This window comes from Athene noctua, chromosome Z (genome assembly GCF_965140245.1).
Source record: "Athene noctua chromosome Z, bAthNoc1.hap1.1, whole genome shotgun sequence".
Classification (NCBI taxonomy): Eukaryota; Metazoa; Chordata; class Aves; order Strigiformes; family Strigidae; genus Athene; species Athene noctua.
The window spans coordinates 21835500-21853696 of NC_134077.1; the positions used below are offsets into that span (position 1 = coordinate 21835500).

An 18197-nucleotide genomic window follows, 5' to 3' on the forward strand; every position below is an offset into this window, starting at 1 on the left:
TGACTTTGCTTCGATTGCTTTATATGCCTTTGAAAAACCTGTTTGTAAATTTCTTCAAAAAGACAAACCTGAGGCAAAAAGAAAGTGCCACTGGTTAGTATATGGTGCCTATGAGCACAGGCAAGAGCTAGCATTAACACACGGTAAATTAGTGAGAGAGAATGATCTAGGAGCTTGAAAGCCAGCCTGGACTAGTTTACATTAAAGTAATTGCTGCCTCATTAACATTTCACCAATGTCTAATGTTGATGAGAATGGATTGCATTCTGACGTTCAGGAAACCTGCTAAAAACCTTTCTAGTTAGTCTTTCTAGCTGAAAGCCTAACTTACACGTGAACGTACGCAGTGGGGAGCACAAGAAGTCCTGCCACTGAGCTGTGCCCTGCACACACTTAACTGCACAGCATGGCTGAACACATGAAAGCAGCAGCAAAATGCTCTGAAGTATGATTCCAGACTTGGACCACTACAAACACATCTTAACCACTCCATATCAGTTCCCTAAAATTGGCTGGAGATTCAGGTGAAGAAGCAGTCCCCATCACAGCAGGCTCTGCCACCAGGCACACAACAGAGCATCCACGGGGAAGCTGCCGCTGAATTGCTCAGAGATGAACGCCAGCTCAAGAGGCTGGTTCTGGCCACTGCCCTGCTCACACAGGTTCAAGGCAGGATGAGCAGCACCACTTTCCATCATGCCTTAGTTTGCCTACATTCAGTTCTGCAGCTACGTGGGGGACTGGCTGCAAGTTAACTACAACTGGGATCAATTTCTTTTGAAATATGCTCTATTAAAAATAATCAGAACAAGACATAATACACTTAATTCTATCATAAGTCTCCTAAACATGGAAAGTTTTAGCACATGATACCAAAACCCTACTAATGTAACTGAGCAGGAGAACAGCTTCTTTGTGGGTTTCCTTGAGGCAGAGGCTGAATGCGATTTCAGCAAACACCAAAATTGTACCAAAACTTTATCTAACAGCAGAAGCTGCCTCTTACAGGAAACAAAACATCTATTAAAAAAAAAAAGGAGAAAAAGAATGGTCACTACTCTCTGAAATGCTTCATACCTTACAGTCTAACCTTAATTATGGCAGCACGCTACTATGAATACAATGCAGGAGCTCTTTGCACTAAGTACTGTCAGAAGGAGCTAACAAGTATTTAGGTATTTATCATACCTTTCAGGAGCCATGAATTACACATTTACTATTAAGCAAGGAGTTATGAAGTACTCATGTCCATGAAGCCTTTCCTAAGTAAAGTCGTTGGAAAAAAGAAAACAAAAACCCAGTATTTTTCGTAAATGCCATGAATAGACACATTGATGTTTCACATTTTAACTTTAAATAATTCAACTGGTGGAAAAATATAATAATTTTCAAATCTTCTATTATGGTGGTTGAAAGTAAAGTTATTTTCCCACATCAAGTCCTAGTTATTTACTCCGTAACATTTTGTCTATATTATTTTGTGCCATTACGCTAAAAGGAAAGAATCTTTCACACTGTGGCATTTCCTATAATTAAAGAGGCTACAAAAAGGGTTGTTTGTGTGCTCCTATGGACCATTTGCTTATATTTATGGAAAAAATTATCAAGTTATTAGTGACTGGAAAGTTATGCAAATCTGAGAAGCAGCTAAAGAGCTGAAAAGTGTTAAATCACAGCAACCCTCAGACAGGCATCATTCCTTTTATTCAGCTGTCACATCGAGAACTTTTGAAGCAGAAGCAAATGAGAGATGCAGAAGTCAATTTGTTTTTTTCTAAAATGTAAAGTACAGACTGAATCTGTGAGATTACAGGGTTCCTAACTTGAAATGCCAGTGTTTTATTGACTGCTATGGGGCACCCTTAGGCTCCTTTCCAGTGTCACAGAACAGGATAGCTTATGTCCTGTACTTTTTTTTGAGGAGAGCCCCAACAAACAGCGAAGGGCCTCACCCCACCACCCAGTTGAGATGTTTTGAATAACAAACACCTGCTTGTCATGGCCTAGGGAAGCAAACATTTGCCATCACCTACCTGCACAAGAAGGGGCTGTTCACAACTCAAAATATATTGATCTTCACCCACCATGTTTGCTTCTTTCTCAGCAACAGACCATCAGCTCTATCACAACACCAAAGCCCCCACTCATTATCCTCTCAGAAGAACAGAGCATTTAATGTTTTTTCCAATTTGGCAGCAACCTGACAGTCCCTACGGAAGCAGCACACATTTGCACAGAAGAGATTCAGTCACTGCTGAACTGGCACCACTACTCCATCCACTTGTTTCTGAGAGGATGGAAAGTGTTCATAAATGATAAGGAGGGGTTGGTGCAAGCCATCTGCACAAGAGCAAGTTTCATCCATTATCTTGCTGTAGTACATCCTTGTACAATATAGCCAACAAACTGCTATCTCCTTGTTATATATATGTATACCTCACTCATCACTGTGGTTACCTGAGAGCAAGTCTGTTGCTCTCCAGAAGCATGTGTGGTCTCACATGGGACAAATAAAGCTGTGCAAAGGGAACTCCACTCCAGCCCAGAGATCTTAAAATCCTTCTGGGCTGGCTTTAGTGCATGGAAAGGCAGGACTATGCCTGAGAAGGCGGTCCTTCATTACCTCCACAATCCTTTTCATTTTCTCTTATGAAGTACATCAAAACTGGGGACCCCACACAAATGTGCATCAATTCAAATCCAGGCTCACTGCTTTACCAGTATCCCTTTATTCTGTCACTGTACAAACTGAAATCCTGAACGAATAAAATAGTTCCTGATGCTGCACTCAAGCTTTTTCTTGACAACAGATGCTCCTTAATTGTAATCTTCATCAGAAGGAGCACTCTAAAGAGCTAACCAATCCTCGGATCTTCCTAGAAAGATCTGGGAACATAAGAACCAATTAAACGATCATGTCAGCCAGCCAAGTGTGATGGTATTGCCAGACACTATATAAGAGTACTGTCATACAACAAACCTTATCAAGTTTTTCATCTGGATACCCAAGCTCTTTAAATCTGAGAAGCAAAACAGAGATGCCGTCTGCTCTGCAGCAATTTAGTCATGACAATAACAAATTTCTACTTTTCATGTGCAATAGCTGAAACCCAAGAGAATGACTGATGTTTAAATCCTCTTAAACGGCTATGACAACATTATCCTGTCTCTTAACTGGAAACAGGTCACACTATTCAATGGCTATGACGACAGAAGAGAATACAGTTTTACTCCATCTGAGCCTCCACATTTGGAACAAGTACTGCAAAAAGCCTGTGCTCTTACTTATGAAATATAATTTCTGAAAACAAACTTCTAGCTATGTGACAAACCTGTCCTCAAAGTTGGCAGCAAAAATTAAAAAATGACAATACTAAAAACTAGTCTGTTAATAAAAGACTGAGACAGTGGCATGAGACACGTTTATTAGCTCTAGACTCAGCCTAACCAGGCTCCTACAAAATTACCAACCACCACAGCACATAAGTTTTTCTACAGAATAAGAAAAATATAAAGCAGATGAATGGACTAAATCAGGCATTATGGCCTGTCATCAGCTCCATATATTCTGGGCATGGGGAAACCCAGAGAGCTGCTGTCAGCCTGCAGCAACACGATGCTGCTTCTCCATCCCGTGGCTGGTGCCTGTGAAGAGCTGCCAAGAGGCTGGAGGCACCTTCTGGCCCTGCTCCTCTTGCCCCAGAGAGGGTCATGCAGGAATGTGGGCAGTGGGGCTCTCCCCTGCTCCTGGGAAAACACAGCAAAGGTAACATAACGCTTCTGTTTGAAGCACGTTAGGGAATTTATACATGATCCATTATCAGAACCAAGTAATTAGTTTAGCCTCACTCTTTCCCTGAATATTACATTAGTCAGCTCCCTGCTTGTGTGAGGTTTTCAGCCTTGTAAGGGAGGAAAGGAAAAACACTTTTTAGCAGCAGGAAAATGTGATTATAAGCCAGCTCAAATTGACAGGGGACTTCAGAAGGGAATGTAAAAGAAAGAGTAACTGAACATATTTCAAGTTGTCTTTGTTTCATTCAAGTATAATTTTAGTTTATATGTTCACAGGTAGGTAATTTTTTAAAATATAAAGTATCATTGAGATTGTTTGTGCATATATAATGCGTGACAAGTACAGGACCATAAACATAAACCAAAATCCCACTAACATTTACATGACTGTTACATTAGTGCAGTCTTTCAAAGTTAGTTGGTTGATTACAGTGATGCTTTGGACATTTTCAAAAGCACTCAATCTCAGAAAGGTCTTTTAATAGTAACTAGCACTAGTAACTGTCCGTAAATAAATGTGCATCTAATAGATGTGCATCAAATCTGTGAGCATCTGCACATATTCTATACAAATTGGATAACTATAAAATAGTTTATACTTAAAAAGTAGTTTCATAGTTAACATGGTCCAGGTAAATGAAATCTAAATCTTCTCAGCATTGATACCTAAAAAACCTTCCTGGAGAAAGTGCATTTACCTGAGTTTGTTGTGGGAAACAAATATCCAGTGAATGACCTTTCCCAAACTCTTCTTCATTACCAGTTACCAGAAAATTCTGCAAAAACACTGTCACCTGCAGTAGACTTAAAACTGAAACAAAAGCAACGTAAATTCAGCCTTTTTCTATGTCTAAATTCAGATACTCAGACACACAAAAGCAGCACACTAGAGACATCTGCAAAACCATAATTACAGAAGTGAAAACACACTTTTGCATATCGGTTTCATTATAAGTATTCCTCCACGTTCAACTAATCTACAATTAATGCTGTCTAGCAGAAAGTGCTTGCTACATCTTTATTATGTGCATTCTTCTTTTATTTATTGTCTGTCACAGAATAACTTTCAGATCCAGAATCAGGGACTTAAGCTTGGTACTGCCAAACCACATACTGGAAAAAGATAGTTCTTCTCCCAGAGAACTTAACCTATTAATTTTTGCTTTAATCTTGTTTGGCAGAAAAAAAAGAGGAGGTTATTAATTAAAAAGAGCAAATGATTAAAGAATAAGAAACATCACTTTGCAACATGGATGTTTTAAAAATATCATTTTCTTGTACAAAGTGTATCAAAGCGTACCTGTGTCTAAGGTTAGAAATCAATCAGCAAGATAGTACCCATCTAAAAACTATGTTTTCAACAGCTATTACTCACAATTCAGTTTAGCAGAAACTGGTATGGGTTAGCATCTCTGGAAATCAGAACAATTAGAGGGATCTAATTAAGGATGCTAATTGTAGTCACCCAAACTGGTAAACTATTTCCTAAAATGAATTTTGTCGTGTTCAAGTAAGCATCATCAAGAAAAACACAATAGAGCTGCAGTCCACTGACATTAGCCAATATTAACAGTACACAGTAGAAAAGTAGAAACAGGTCTCCAAAAATGAAGGACTTTTAGTCAAATTTCCAAATTTAAGGCAATGCTTTATAGTTTTCTAGTTTTAGAGCCTTTCAAGACCTTGCAGGATTTCTAGAGGAGTATGAGGATGACAAGCTTCCTGTGCTTCTAAACAGAAGCTAGAATTCTCTTGTTAGTACCCAATTCCATAAACTGGTAAATTAAGAAAACACCAGGAGCTGTAAGATTCATAACAGTGTAGTGACAATTGACAAATATTTTCAAACACTATGTCCTTTCAGAATTATTTAGGAGCTACACCTATGGGTGCATCACAGATCTCTCCATTAGTTACTTCATGTGCAATGCCTCTAGGCATTTGGAAATCTGCTTATCACAGGGCTGGCTGGCAAATGCAACATCACCTGGATATTAGAGTCATTCTGGTATAACTCTGGCAGCCAAGAATCACAGCCAGCTTCCTATAGAACCAACCTAGAACACATTCTCAGAGTTTCTGGGGGTTACACTTACTGCCACAACATACCGGAGCTCATACAGAGATCGTGGAGAGCACCCCGTGCCTACTGCTTCAAGCAATTTTAAGCTGGGAGAAGAAGGATCTTTGTGTATATCTGCGTCATCCCACTTTCAGTCACCCAAAGCTGTGAGCTGGCACGTCACAGACTACTGCTAACTGAGCACAAGAGGCATCTAAACAAAATAAATACCCTTGGATTGGGATATGCTAATGCGAGTCTTACGCAGGCATTACCGACGGTAAGGGGATTCCACACAGACGCAATTGATGGTACAGGCTGCCAACTCACTGCACAGAGAGGGATTGGAGATAAGACCCCTGGCCTACTTCAGGCACTCAGTATGCACAACACTGCTTCCTCCCTGGATTTTCCCCCCCCCTCTACTATGGCAGCCTTTGCATGATGGGCAAAAGCTCCTACCTGGTGCAGAGCTCAAATCTTACACTACTCCTTATGTCTTGCACATGTTCCCATACATACAGAAAACTAAGACTGATGAAAATGCTGTTATATACAAAAAAACAAGGGGGGAAATAGATGAGGCAAGTAGCTGAGAATCTGGGAAAAAACCCTATCAATCACTCTTGAAGGCTAGTTCTTAAAAGAAATCAAGAGAAAGACAAAGAGCGAAACACTGTGAGCAACTATGTTCAGTACCAACGACATTAATTTTCCTGATTTTCTCATCTGATTTTAAAGGACATACTCCTGGGATATAGAACTGGGTCCTCCTAAATATTCATTGCTATACTGAAGTCTATGTCCTGAGCCTTGAGCAAAGTTTCTATAATTCAGTTTCTCTATAAATTAAATTAATATCATCTACCTGTAAGACTGATCAAGATGTTGCAGTTTGCAGTTACAACAGGAGGTGCTGTATAAATGCCAGATATGTTTTAATCATCAGAAATAAACTGATACTTTAGAACAACCTGTTACACACCTAAAATGAAAATCCTCCCGCACTAAGATTTCCCATATTATTATATGGTCTTGCTATTTTATATTCAAGATTGTTCACATTATGGTTAATGGTACTGATTTACTTTTTTAAAAGCCCACAAAACCAGGAAAACATGGAAAGATGTCAGATTTCTATACAAGGGGGGGCAATTTCACAACAAAAGTGGAAAAAGTTTACATTAAGAATCGAGTATGACCTGCAAAACCAAACAGCAGCTATTCCTTTCCAGTATAGGAAGAACCTAGTATTACTAAATATTGCAACATGAAACAGTATGTAGCAATAAAGTTCTTTAGACATGTATATCCATATTTGACAGATAAAAGCAGACTGAGGCAACACATTACAGCAAAATGCAATAAAGCTTGGCATCATTCATACTGACCTTGAGATTATCTATAACAGCTAGGTTTACCATGTACCCCATATCAATTCCTTGTCTGCACGATTTTATGTTGGAAACAGATGAAAAACTTTTCCTTAACTCCTTTTTCCTTTTCCTTTGAATAAATAGGCATGAAGAATGTTTATCCTGTAATCTACAGCAAAGAATTCTTTAATCAAACAAATCCAAACAAAGCATACTATCAGATGTAGCACCTTTGTGTTTACTTAAAGATGCAAAGCAGTTGTTAGGTCTCATTTTACCCAAAGACGATCTGTTTTTAAAAATCTGAATATACTTGGCAAAACTTAAAACTTACTGATCCGCAATTAGTTTTATCTTATTCTAAAAACAGCTTGCCCTCATTGTTCATAAAATATACTGCATATCCTATCTGTTTTAGGGAGGTAATAAATACTTGAAGAAAGTCCAGGATCTTGTGAAAGAGAGGCTATACAGACAGCACAAGTCAGGGAACTGATAGGTGTTCAAACTTGTTAGCAAAGAAAGATCAGGCTCTACATGCCAGTCAGATGTTACTCCCTTTGAAAACAATGTCACCAGATTCTGACAGTGCTAAAACAGATTCGGAAACTCAACTTTATAACTTGCCCGTAGGTAGCAACAGGCCCTGAATAATGAGCTCTTTCAATTGGCAATAAAAACTGAAAACACAGTTCTGAGAACAGGGCAATGTCGAGCAGATAATTCTTAAAGCAGAGATTTAATTGCTGCTAAGACTCTCTAAAGAGAAGAAACGCACAAGGGATATTACATTATGGGACTAAGCTGCACTAGAGTGCAAACACCTCACATTTTACATGCAGGCTGATTTGAACATGGACTTAAAAACAGACAGTAAGAAAGAATAGGTTCTTGGTAAGGGCAATCAAAGAAAGGCAGCAGAATTTTACAAAAGCATAAGCCGAGCCAAAACCACTTGTTTTCTCACTTTAAAAAAAAATCCTAACTGTAACTAAAATGGTTAAGAGGTGCTAAAATCTAGATCATCAGCTGCTTTTGCAGACATGAGAGAAGTAAAACCAACCTATTTAGTTAAAACTTTTTTCTCTCTCATTGTATATGTAGCTCCCCAAATACTCAGCTGATGAGAAACGTGAATTCTGAAGCAAGACAGCAGGCTTATTGAATCGGCTTTAAAAATCAACTCCAGAAATGTGGCAACATACTGTCTGCAAACAAAAAATCACAAGAGAAAGTGTACGTACGAACGGATCATGTGGAAACTCCATTTCAAACTGCAAAACAGGCACAGATCACAGGAGACACCAGCACGTAGGCCCCGGCCAAAACGCATCCTTAACTTCCAAGACGGGAAGGAAGGGCGCACTGTGTCTCAGAAACACACCTCTGGATCCAGGTGTCTACTGTGATGGCACCTCCATTCTTAGCATGGTCTTTCGTAGCAAATCGTGTTACAAGAGCTGTTAGCACTACTATTTACAATAAGATTCAGCCTGCAGCTCCCCTGGGATAAAAAACTACCGTTATCACCCTTTCAGGCTACTTTCTACACCATTTTCTAGGAAAGACCGCTGGTTCAGAATGGGATGCTGTGAAAAGAAAGAGCGACCGGCGGGATTATCGCCAGCAGCCAGAAACCATTTCTTTCTGTTTTTTAAATTGAGGCACACAGGGAAGCTGCACAGCTTTCCAAGACCTGCATCACTTTCACAGCTTGTCCTGAAATTTAAGGAAACTGTGTACAAACCACCACAGCAGCCGCTCCCGCGCCCCTGCGCGCATCCGGAGTCTGTTGCTCCCCGCGGCAAGTTTCTCAGCCGGGGCGGCCCCTCTTGCCCGCTCCGGGGTGTTCGCCCGGGGCAGCCCCGCAAGCGCGACCGGGCCCCCGCGACCCGCGCGGTGGGAAGAGCCGGGGCGGCGGGGCCGGGGGCTCCTACCTTGTTCGAGGCCATTTCGCTGACGGAGTGCCGGGTCTGCAGGGTCTCCAGCTGGTCCAGGCACCAGTCCAGCTCCTCCAGGGTCTCGCTGGCCAGTTTTTGGTAGGCCTCCTCTGCGAAGAGACAGGGAAAGGCGTACTCAGTTCGCAAGCGCTTCACAGGGCTAACGGCGAGCTGCAGCGGGTCCATCCTCCGCTGCCCGGTGCCCACACATGAGTGCTGCTCCCTCATATTGCCAGCCCGCGCAGCGGGCGGCGCGGCTCTTCCCTCCGCGGGGCCGCGCTCCTCTCCGGAGCCACCGGCGCGGCGACCGGCAGAAACTTTCCGCCGGCCGGGCTCTCCGCCGGCCGCGCCGCGCCTCGCCGGGGCCGGTCGCAGCGCCGCCCCCCGCGGGCAGCGCCGAGCTCCGCGGGCGCGCAGCGGTCCCGCGGCGGTGGGAGGCCGGGCCTGCCGCCGGCGGGGCGGCCCGGGCAGGGATGAATCAGCGCGGCCGCCGGCTGCGGCCACCGCGCTTCCTGTTTTCGCGGCTCCGCCGGCGCGGCGGCTGCTGCCGGAGGCCCCCCCAACCCGCGGTTTCACACGCGGGCCCCCCCGCCGGGAGCCGCCGCGGGACGGGGAGCCCCGCAAAACCCGGCGCGGAGCCGGCCCCGCCGCGGGCACCTGCCGGCCCCGCGGAGCCATCGTCTCCGTACCGTCTTACCCACCCACTGGGATACCATGAGAATGAATTGGGTACTGGTTATAAAGCGTGGGGAAGATGTAAAAACACGTGGAAGTGATCGGGATAACGATGACCCGCCGAAGCACCAGCTGTTCAAGGACTGTTCAAGTAACTGCAGTACTGTTTGCTCTAACCCAAAAGCCTCTCTTCTGCCTGTGTGTGTGTTTGTGTGGGCGCACGAAGTATCACATATTGGCTGTAAGCACAACAAGGGCTGATGAAAGTTTTGGAACTGGACCTGGCAGCACAATATGGGAAATGAACCCAATAACAGTATAGGAAGAAATGTTTTAACCAAAATTGCTCTGTCACGTTGGAGCTGTCGTGGAACTTCTCCAAGTTTTATTTACAGAGAGGAAGACATTCCCTTCTTCAGTAACTCTCCAACAGCAGGAGATCTACTCGTATGCAAATAATTTCAGAAAAATTGTCCTATGTCTAGAGTGTGAGCCTCACCTACAAAACCTGACTGTATTTTCTGATGTAGATCAGAAGGGGAGAATGCTTGTCCACGCTGAACCCAGAGCCGAGTGAGTTTTAGCCCAGGCATGCTGTCTTGCAAGCTGTGTACTTGAAACATCAAGTTTTGAAACTCCTGGCATGGATGCTTCTGGATCAGCTACGGGCAAACGTAACTCCAAGGTAGAAAAATGTTTGTTCAGTGGGCTTGTTATTGCCATGTAAAATATCTCCCTTAACTTGTTTCACATCAAATTAACCTTATTTTCAAAATGTCAGACAACCAAAAAATCAGGCAAACAAATTAACTAAAACTCCTTTTTAAATAAAGCACCCTAGCATGGACTATTGCCAAATAGCTCAGCGCATTACTGTTCAACATTTAGGATACTAGATTTGTATCTTTTTACATTTTCAGAGCACATGCTCAAAAATTTTGGGTTCCTTCACAGCTGTTAAACTTCACATACTTGTGGCTATTGCAAAAATGCTCCACAATTTTGAATAATTTCCATTCACCTCAGGAAAAAGGCAATGGGAGAGTAAGTTTGGACTGAAAGTAATTGGCAGAACCATTTAAAGAAAATTTTGCAGTGTCTGCCCATATCATGACTACCCCGCCACCTCAGAAAACACAACACTAACCAATATTCAACAAAAAATATCCCCATTGAATTGTAAACACTGTCTTTCAGACGTGTCATACTTACTACAAATGCTATCTGATCCAAAAGAATTCCCCTGGCAAATAAAGTCAGAGTTTTGCAGCCTGTTTATCCATCAAGAGAATCTGTGAGGTTCTGCAACACAGCAGACATCACAGCTCACTAGTTCTTGAACATGACTGGTTGACTGACCTCACAGTGTAGATTTCATCAAGATCAGTACTGTAAATAGAAATAAGTTGGTTTATAATATGTTTGTAAGTGTGCCACATTAAATGCTTTTGATGAAGCAGAGATGCAGCTAAGGTATGTGTAGTTATCTGGTGACCTTATACAATGATTTCATTGAGGATAAAATGCATAATGAAGTGAGGTAAAAGGAATCTGTAATGACATTTTGTTGCGAGCCTGCAGCCTGCCCTTCAGCAGTTCTTGAAAATCAGATACTGGGAAACTTGTGTTTTTCTTCACAAGTAAGCATCATCTCTTCCAATACTTAAGAAAGTAAGAGGGTAAGATTTTTCCAAGAAGTATGACAACAACCAAATAAACTTAAGGGATGCCATACTTCATTAAAAGCAATAAAATTATCTTTTTGTTATTTAAAACTTAATTTTCTTGTTATCCATACAGCAATAATATATATTATCAACAGCACCTTACATTCAGGAATCTTTTCTACTACCCACCTTCTCAGTATATCTCAAAGCACATCAGAAATCAGAATCCATCACTCACAAGAAAGTCCCTCACCCTTAGGATGCTCCACACGATCCACACTTCGAGTCTGCAGCTGCTGTGGGGACCCGACTGACCACTCACTAAGTCAACTTCTTATGGCCAACGCTAGGCTTAAGACTTGTTGGACTCAGCACCTCCTGCCAGTTTTCAGATTGCAAAGCGGTCAGGCCAGCCCTGATAGCTTAAATGGAAATAAAAGGGTTTCTAACTGGTGACAAAGTACCCATCAAACAAGCACGCCCGCTTTGTTCCTGCAGTTCTAAGGGCAGAACAACCATAGGAAAGCTTTTTTCTAAACAGTACTGAAGCTCTAAATTTGGCCCACACTTTTGTTGTTATACAATGTGGTAGAAAATGTTGTCGAGGTTAACAGCTTTTCAAGTATAACACCCCGTCACTGCTAAACTAAGAATAAAAAAATAATTATCAGCCATGCAGCTTTGACAGTCTCACAACACTGTTTCTGACCTCTGTGTTACCGCTAAGGTAGCACCCTGTAATTATTCCCAGCCGGAACTGATCTACTTATCAGGTTTTTTGGTACAGGCACATGATCAAGCTTTTTTGTGACACAAGACCCCCCCACCCCCCTACGATGATTAAGTCCTAAACCAGATCGATTTCTATAAATCAGAGGGTTTTTGAAATTTCAAAGGTTCTTTTTGCATCTCATTAGGCTTTAACAAGAGAGAGAGAAATACAGTTCAACACCAGTTGCTTTAACAATTTGCATGTTATTTCATATATGCTTTTAGAAAAAAAGGAAGTGACAGCAAATGTTCTCTTTACAGTTCACAGATTACTACAAACAATTCTACCACATGTAGCTTTCAGTACAGTACATAGAAAAAAACAAAAGAAAGACTAGCAGAAAGAAAAAGCTTAGCCATAATAATTTGGCATGGCACACCTATTTTTTTAGAAAGGGTGTTCTACTGTCTGTTTTTATAAAAGACTTGATTCTTAGCACAGCGCCTAATACAACACCAGAGATAGCTGTACTTCTAATAACACCTTTATTTGGAACCAACTTCGGTTCAACATTTTCAAAGGGGAAAATTACTAAATGGCAATAATTAGGAATAGCGTCCACTTTATGTAACGGTTTGTCATGATTTTCATGTATGGTGTCCTACTATTTCCAAAAAACAAAAACAATACTAGACTTTTCTATTAGCAGTCAAGTGTATTTGTATTAACCTCTGCAATACTTTAAGGATTTTCAGCACAGGAGAAGGAAAAAGTGAAGTGCAGATTCTTCATTGTTGTCCAATCGTTTGAGATTGTTTGAGTGAGGCTGGAAAAGAGTTGATTGAGCAAGTGCACAGTCAAAAGCTTTGACCACTGTGTTGCCTTAAAATGGGAGCGTCTTGGGAGGCAAAACAAGGTCATTGCCAAGCAGTGTAATGATCCAGATAGGCTTGGCATGTGTATTGTCTTTTGGGGGTGCAGGCAGCTGGAAGAAGCTCTGGAAACCTCCAGGCTACTCTAAATGAAGAAGAGCTAAAGATCTACTGTGACTTGGACATCTTCCCTGAATTTTCTGGCCATCTTTTTGCTCTTCTACCAGTGTAAGCTTCAAGTTTGGAGCAACAGAATTGCTGGGCCAAGAGTTTCAGTTTCTCTTACTACTAGAGCATTAAAAAAAAATAAAAATCCTGTGGTTCAACCTAAGAATTTTTCTGTAAACGAGGATGTTCGTATTTACAGCCTAAACTGATGACCTATACTGAAGTGATAGACATTTCAGTCAATGTTGGCACCTTCTATTAAACATAGCCATATTAATATTGATTCAGTGTAGAAATAGCATCTGTTCTTTTAGTCACCCATTTTATAACTGGAAAAAAACCCTCATTTTGTTTTTAGGCTTCACGGAGAAAATTGTAAATATTGTGACTTTTGTGGAGTGTTCATATGTCTTGTTGTTGATAAAATGTAATGATGAAAGATATTTTTGTTTAACTTTAGAAATTTGTGGATATCCCTCCACAATCACAAGTAAAACAAAATACACTTGATCAGATTTTGGAATGAGCATCCGGGAGGACAACTCAGTTGTAGCAGATTTCTCAGAAACTGTTTTGTTGGTCGCACTCTGAATGCTCACTTTCTCACATGACAAAAATCTCTCCGAGTCTCCACTCTAGTGAAGAAAAAGCCTTAAGCCTTATGCATAGATGAGCTATGTCCAAATGACAAGGACTAGTCTTTCAGGATGTTATGACCTGCAGGACCAACTTACTGCTTTATGCAATGCTAGTAGCACTAGCCTTAGGCTACAGAAACTGTCTTATCTCCTTGAACAGAGAATGTAGTAACATCTAGGAAATAATAGCAGCAAAATGATAAAGTCCAGTTATGCACAACTTCTCAAAATACTTGACTACGCTTACATTACAAAAAAAGACTGAATAAAGAAATACACAGACAAAACACACATTAAATGAGAATCTAGGAAAAAAGGTGGTTTTTTTCCCCCAACATTTTGTATTTCTCTCATGGTCTCAGAGAAATCCAAATATGCTATATAAGAATCTCTGTATACCCTAAGACTGTATTTCACAGGCAAAGGTATTAAGAACATGTGTTTATATTCTTACAAAACCAGGTAACAGAAAGGTTGCAGATATCTACAAAGAAGTTATTGGGCTCTTGGAACAGGCCTATTATAGTTAGTTCAGAACAAATAAGGTACTTCTGACTCTTATAAATATAGAAGAACTGTATCATTAGGCTCTCACTATGTAGTTCAGTTTTACTGCGTGGGGATGGTGATGTTACTTGTGCTGGCTTCTCTGTTTTTTCTGTTAAACGTTTGTTCTGCTTCTTGGAAAAGGCTTTGGAATGAAGTTACTCATACTGATATAATTTGTTCTAAAGTCTAGAAGTATTTCTGTGTTACATATTTGCAAATTCATCCTAAGAAACAGTCTTTCAATGCTGGAGTAGTACAGCAGATTGTCAGAAAAGTATCTTTCACTGAAGCCAATCAGTAAAACACAGATACAGACAGCATATTTAAATACTTAACTGCTTTAATGACAGAGCACATCAAAATGTTTAAATCTACTCTTTTATCAAATATCCAGCAAGGCCAAATGAACATTCCTCTGCTACCACACATCCCTATCCAGTGCTCCCTTCCCCTCTGACCAATTTGGCAAAGGACTAATACATTCCTTACTCCACTGCCTAATGACCACTGACTCTCACTCACTGGTGAAAAGAAGTAAGCCCTTCCATCAGGCAATCAACCTCGCTCAAAATAAAGAAAAAGAGGAAAGCTCTTGATTTTCAAGAAGAAAAATATCCTTTGCATGCATTGTTATTGCTTTCTTTTCATGAACAAACTGCATTTTGAGAAAAGGTCTGTTTCTTTTTTATATGTCTCTTTATCCCAACAGCTGTAATTGTGTTGATTCTGTACTCTGAGGCTTGTGGGCAAGGAGTTCAATAATGGATTCATTGCTCAAGCTGTTTTGTTATCCTATTTCTTGTATCATACAAAAAATATTATTTCTAGGTGAGAGGATGTATCCTCAGCATCAGTTCTCCCTGTAGCTGTAAAACAGTTTGTTTCTGAGGATACTGCTGTTGATGCAACATAAGGAGAGAAGTGAGAGATTTTTCAAAGTAGAGCAAAATTAGAGGCAACAGGCACAAACTGAAACACAGGAGGTTTCCTTGGAACACCAGGAAAGTCTTTTTTAGTGCAAGGGTGACTAAGCACTGAAACAGGTTGTCCTGAGTGGTTGTGGAGCCTCCATCCTTGGAGATCTTCAAAAGCCATCTGGACATGGTCCTGGGCAACTGGCTCTAGGTGGTGGCCCTACTTAATCAGAGGGATTGGACCTGATGACCTCCAGAGGTCTCTTCCAGCCTCAACCATTCAGTGATTCTGTGATAAATTAGCAGTTGAAAAAAATAAAAGTAATTTTGGCAAAAAGTGGGTGGTTCAAACAGCCATGTTGTCATGTTTACTGTACTGTCTCTGACCCTAGTAGAAGGGATCAAAGGATATTACGTTATCCCCATCAGGATTTTGCTGAACAGCTCAACTCATATGTTATTCTGTACATTACAATCAAAACAAGAAATACAAATCACTAATTTGATATGTGTAAAACTTTTAATAAGACCTACTAACAATTTTGTTTTCCTGCTTTCATAGAACATATGATCAGAACACAAAGGAATAGCTCAATTTTTTGTCAAAAAACAATACAAGCCTATTAGAAATAACCAACTTCACTTTTAAGCAGATTACCACTGGGTTTGCCTGAGATGTCAATAGCTCCAAGACCCAGAAACTGTTCTGTCACAAAATCCTTATTATGAACTGGAACTTGTTTAGATCAAGCTAAAATGTGAAAATTGGGAGTCCCATCTGGGAAAGGTATTTCAGTATCTGTTTGGTTTTGAGAGCTCCTCAAAAACTTTACAAATGCATATTCAGAAATCACTGCAGAAGAAAATAAAAATAAAGATATCTCTAAGTACCAGAACTAACAAACTCTCTGTGCCTAAGCATTTATGTCTCCTGGTTGATTTGACTTCTGAACTTCATGACACCAAACAGTGCAGCCTGAGATCATGCTATGTTGAAAAATTTTAAATGCTAAAGTTTAGAAAAAGCTTCATCTGGTCTTTGCCAAAGAAACCTCAATAGAATTCCTGGTGTCTGATAAAATGGGAAAGCCAAATGAAAGATTTCCAAGAGTTGAGGCATTCATATTGGCTCTTCATCTAGATTCTCTGGTGTCCCACAAGAAATGTACTCAAACTGCAGGTTTTTCTTCCTAAAAGACAGTGTTAATAGGCTCTTCTATGAAGGTGCCCATTTTTATATAGTTTATATTTAATAAATTTCATAAATCACTACCTTACTGTAAGATTTAGCTAACAGCAGCCACTGATTTCAAAAGTTAATAGGTGGCAATTAGTAATACACACCTATTTCCTAAGGAGAGCACTCTAAAAATGTCCCAAGTGTTTCTGGTGATAATTCTAATTTGAACCACATCTGTATGATATTGATAAGATAAACTAAATGAACTGATGGCAAGAGGGAGCAGCTAGAGACAGGCTTATCTCGGGGCTCTGGAGATTGCAGGAGAAGAGAAACCTCTCAGCCTTGCCCCAGATGGGCAGCAAGAAGCCTGCCGTCTTTCCAACAAAGTAAAAGGAGAAATACAAGAACAGGCAACTTCATTCATCTTCATTCCTGAAAGCAGCAGAAAGGGCAGTAGCAGGAATGAATTTTCCTCCTTTTTCTATTATGAAACTGTTATTCCCTTCACACCTGCTTAACTGGGCTTTTTTATGTGGCACAAATGAGCAACATTTGAGCATTCTTCCCTAAACTAAGGACACAGGCAATAAAGCAATAAACATTGCTTTTTGCTTCAATATTTATTTAGTTTTTAATGCTTCCTTTTCAGGTCAAGTGATGTCTGAATCAGCCTTTGGGCTAGCAGCACACTCTTGTGCCCTACTAAAGGTAACAGAAAAATGTTAAGTTCCTGTCTGAATGGATACTCTTGATGGATTATTACAAGTGAGCACGTGCTAAATCAGATCCTCACTCTACAAAATCTACAGATCATCTGTTGCATCTCCTGTAAAATTCCATGCTTATCTCTGACACTGTTGAAGAAGTGAATAATCTTTTTGCCCACAAATGATAAGACTAAGGAGGTGGATGGACTTAGTTTGGTTTTAATAAGATAATTCTAACAGGACCTTTACTGTTATCATAAATATTTTTATAATCTCTTTTGTTTTAGTGTCACTGCTTATTAATGTATTCAAAATATTATTATAGTAGTGCCCAGGAGCCCCATTCAAGATTAGATCTCATTAAATAATAGATGGTGCATACACATCAAAACTGTGGGTCTTCTCCCCACTTTTCTTAAGCACAATCTCACTTCTTATTTATCCTAGTTTTAAGATAATACTGCTTCCACTGGCTTGTATTTTGGATTTTGCAGAGGAACAGGAACACTCTTTTGGAAGTCAGATACACCTCACTATTATCAGATCTTTGTCACAGATAAGAAACCTACAGTTTAAACTGAATGAACTGTGTTAGTCATACAACTTCTTTATACTGGACAATGAGTCAATCATTATTTCTGCTACACGACTGTGTCATACTGCCTCAGGAAATTATCCTGGAGGCTACTAACCCTCGAGATGACCTACCTTGTAAGTATCAGTCACTGTTTCTGTGGCTGTGAAAAGGCCGGACTGGGAGACGGTTTGTTTTGGATGACAGGTAGGCAATGGACAAACGTCATCCAGCAAAACCACAAGACAGCTCAACCTGCTCCTCCATGCGTCAAGTTGAAAATTCGACAAACACTGTGTCAGCCTTTCCCTTACAGCAAATTTAAACTCTTTCACAATATCCATTAACAGTTCATTTCCCTGAAA

At 40.5% G+C, this 18197-nt stretch overlaps 1 protein-coding gene across 10 annotated transcripts in view; it reads right to left on the reverse strand.

The window, feature by feature from the left end:
- PDE4D (phosphodiesterase 4D) overlaps window positions 1-18197 on the reverse strand; it is a 633293-nt gene that overhangs the window by 50212 nt on the left and 564884 nt on the right. For all 10 annotated transcript variants that reach the window (XM_074932337.1, XM_074932343.1, XM_074932336.1 and 7 more), the window contains one exon: window positions 9171-9283. In XM_074932337.1, coding sequence (XP_074788438.1) covers window positions 9171-9283 — 113 coding nt within the window. The remainder of the gene's footprint in view (window positions 1-9170; window positions 9284-18197) is intronic.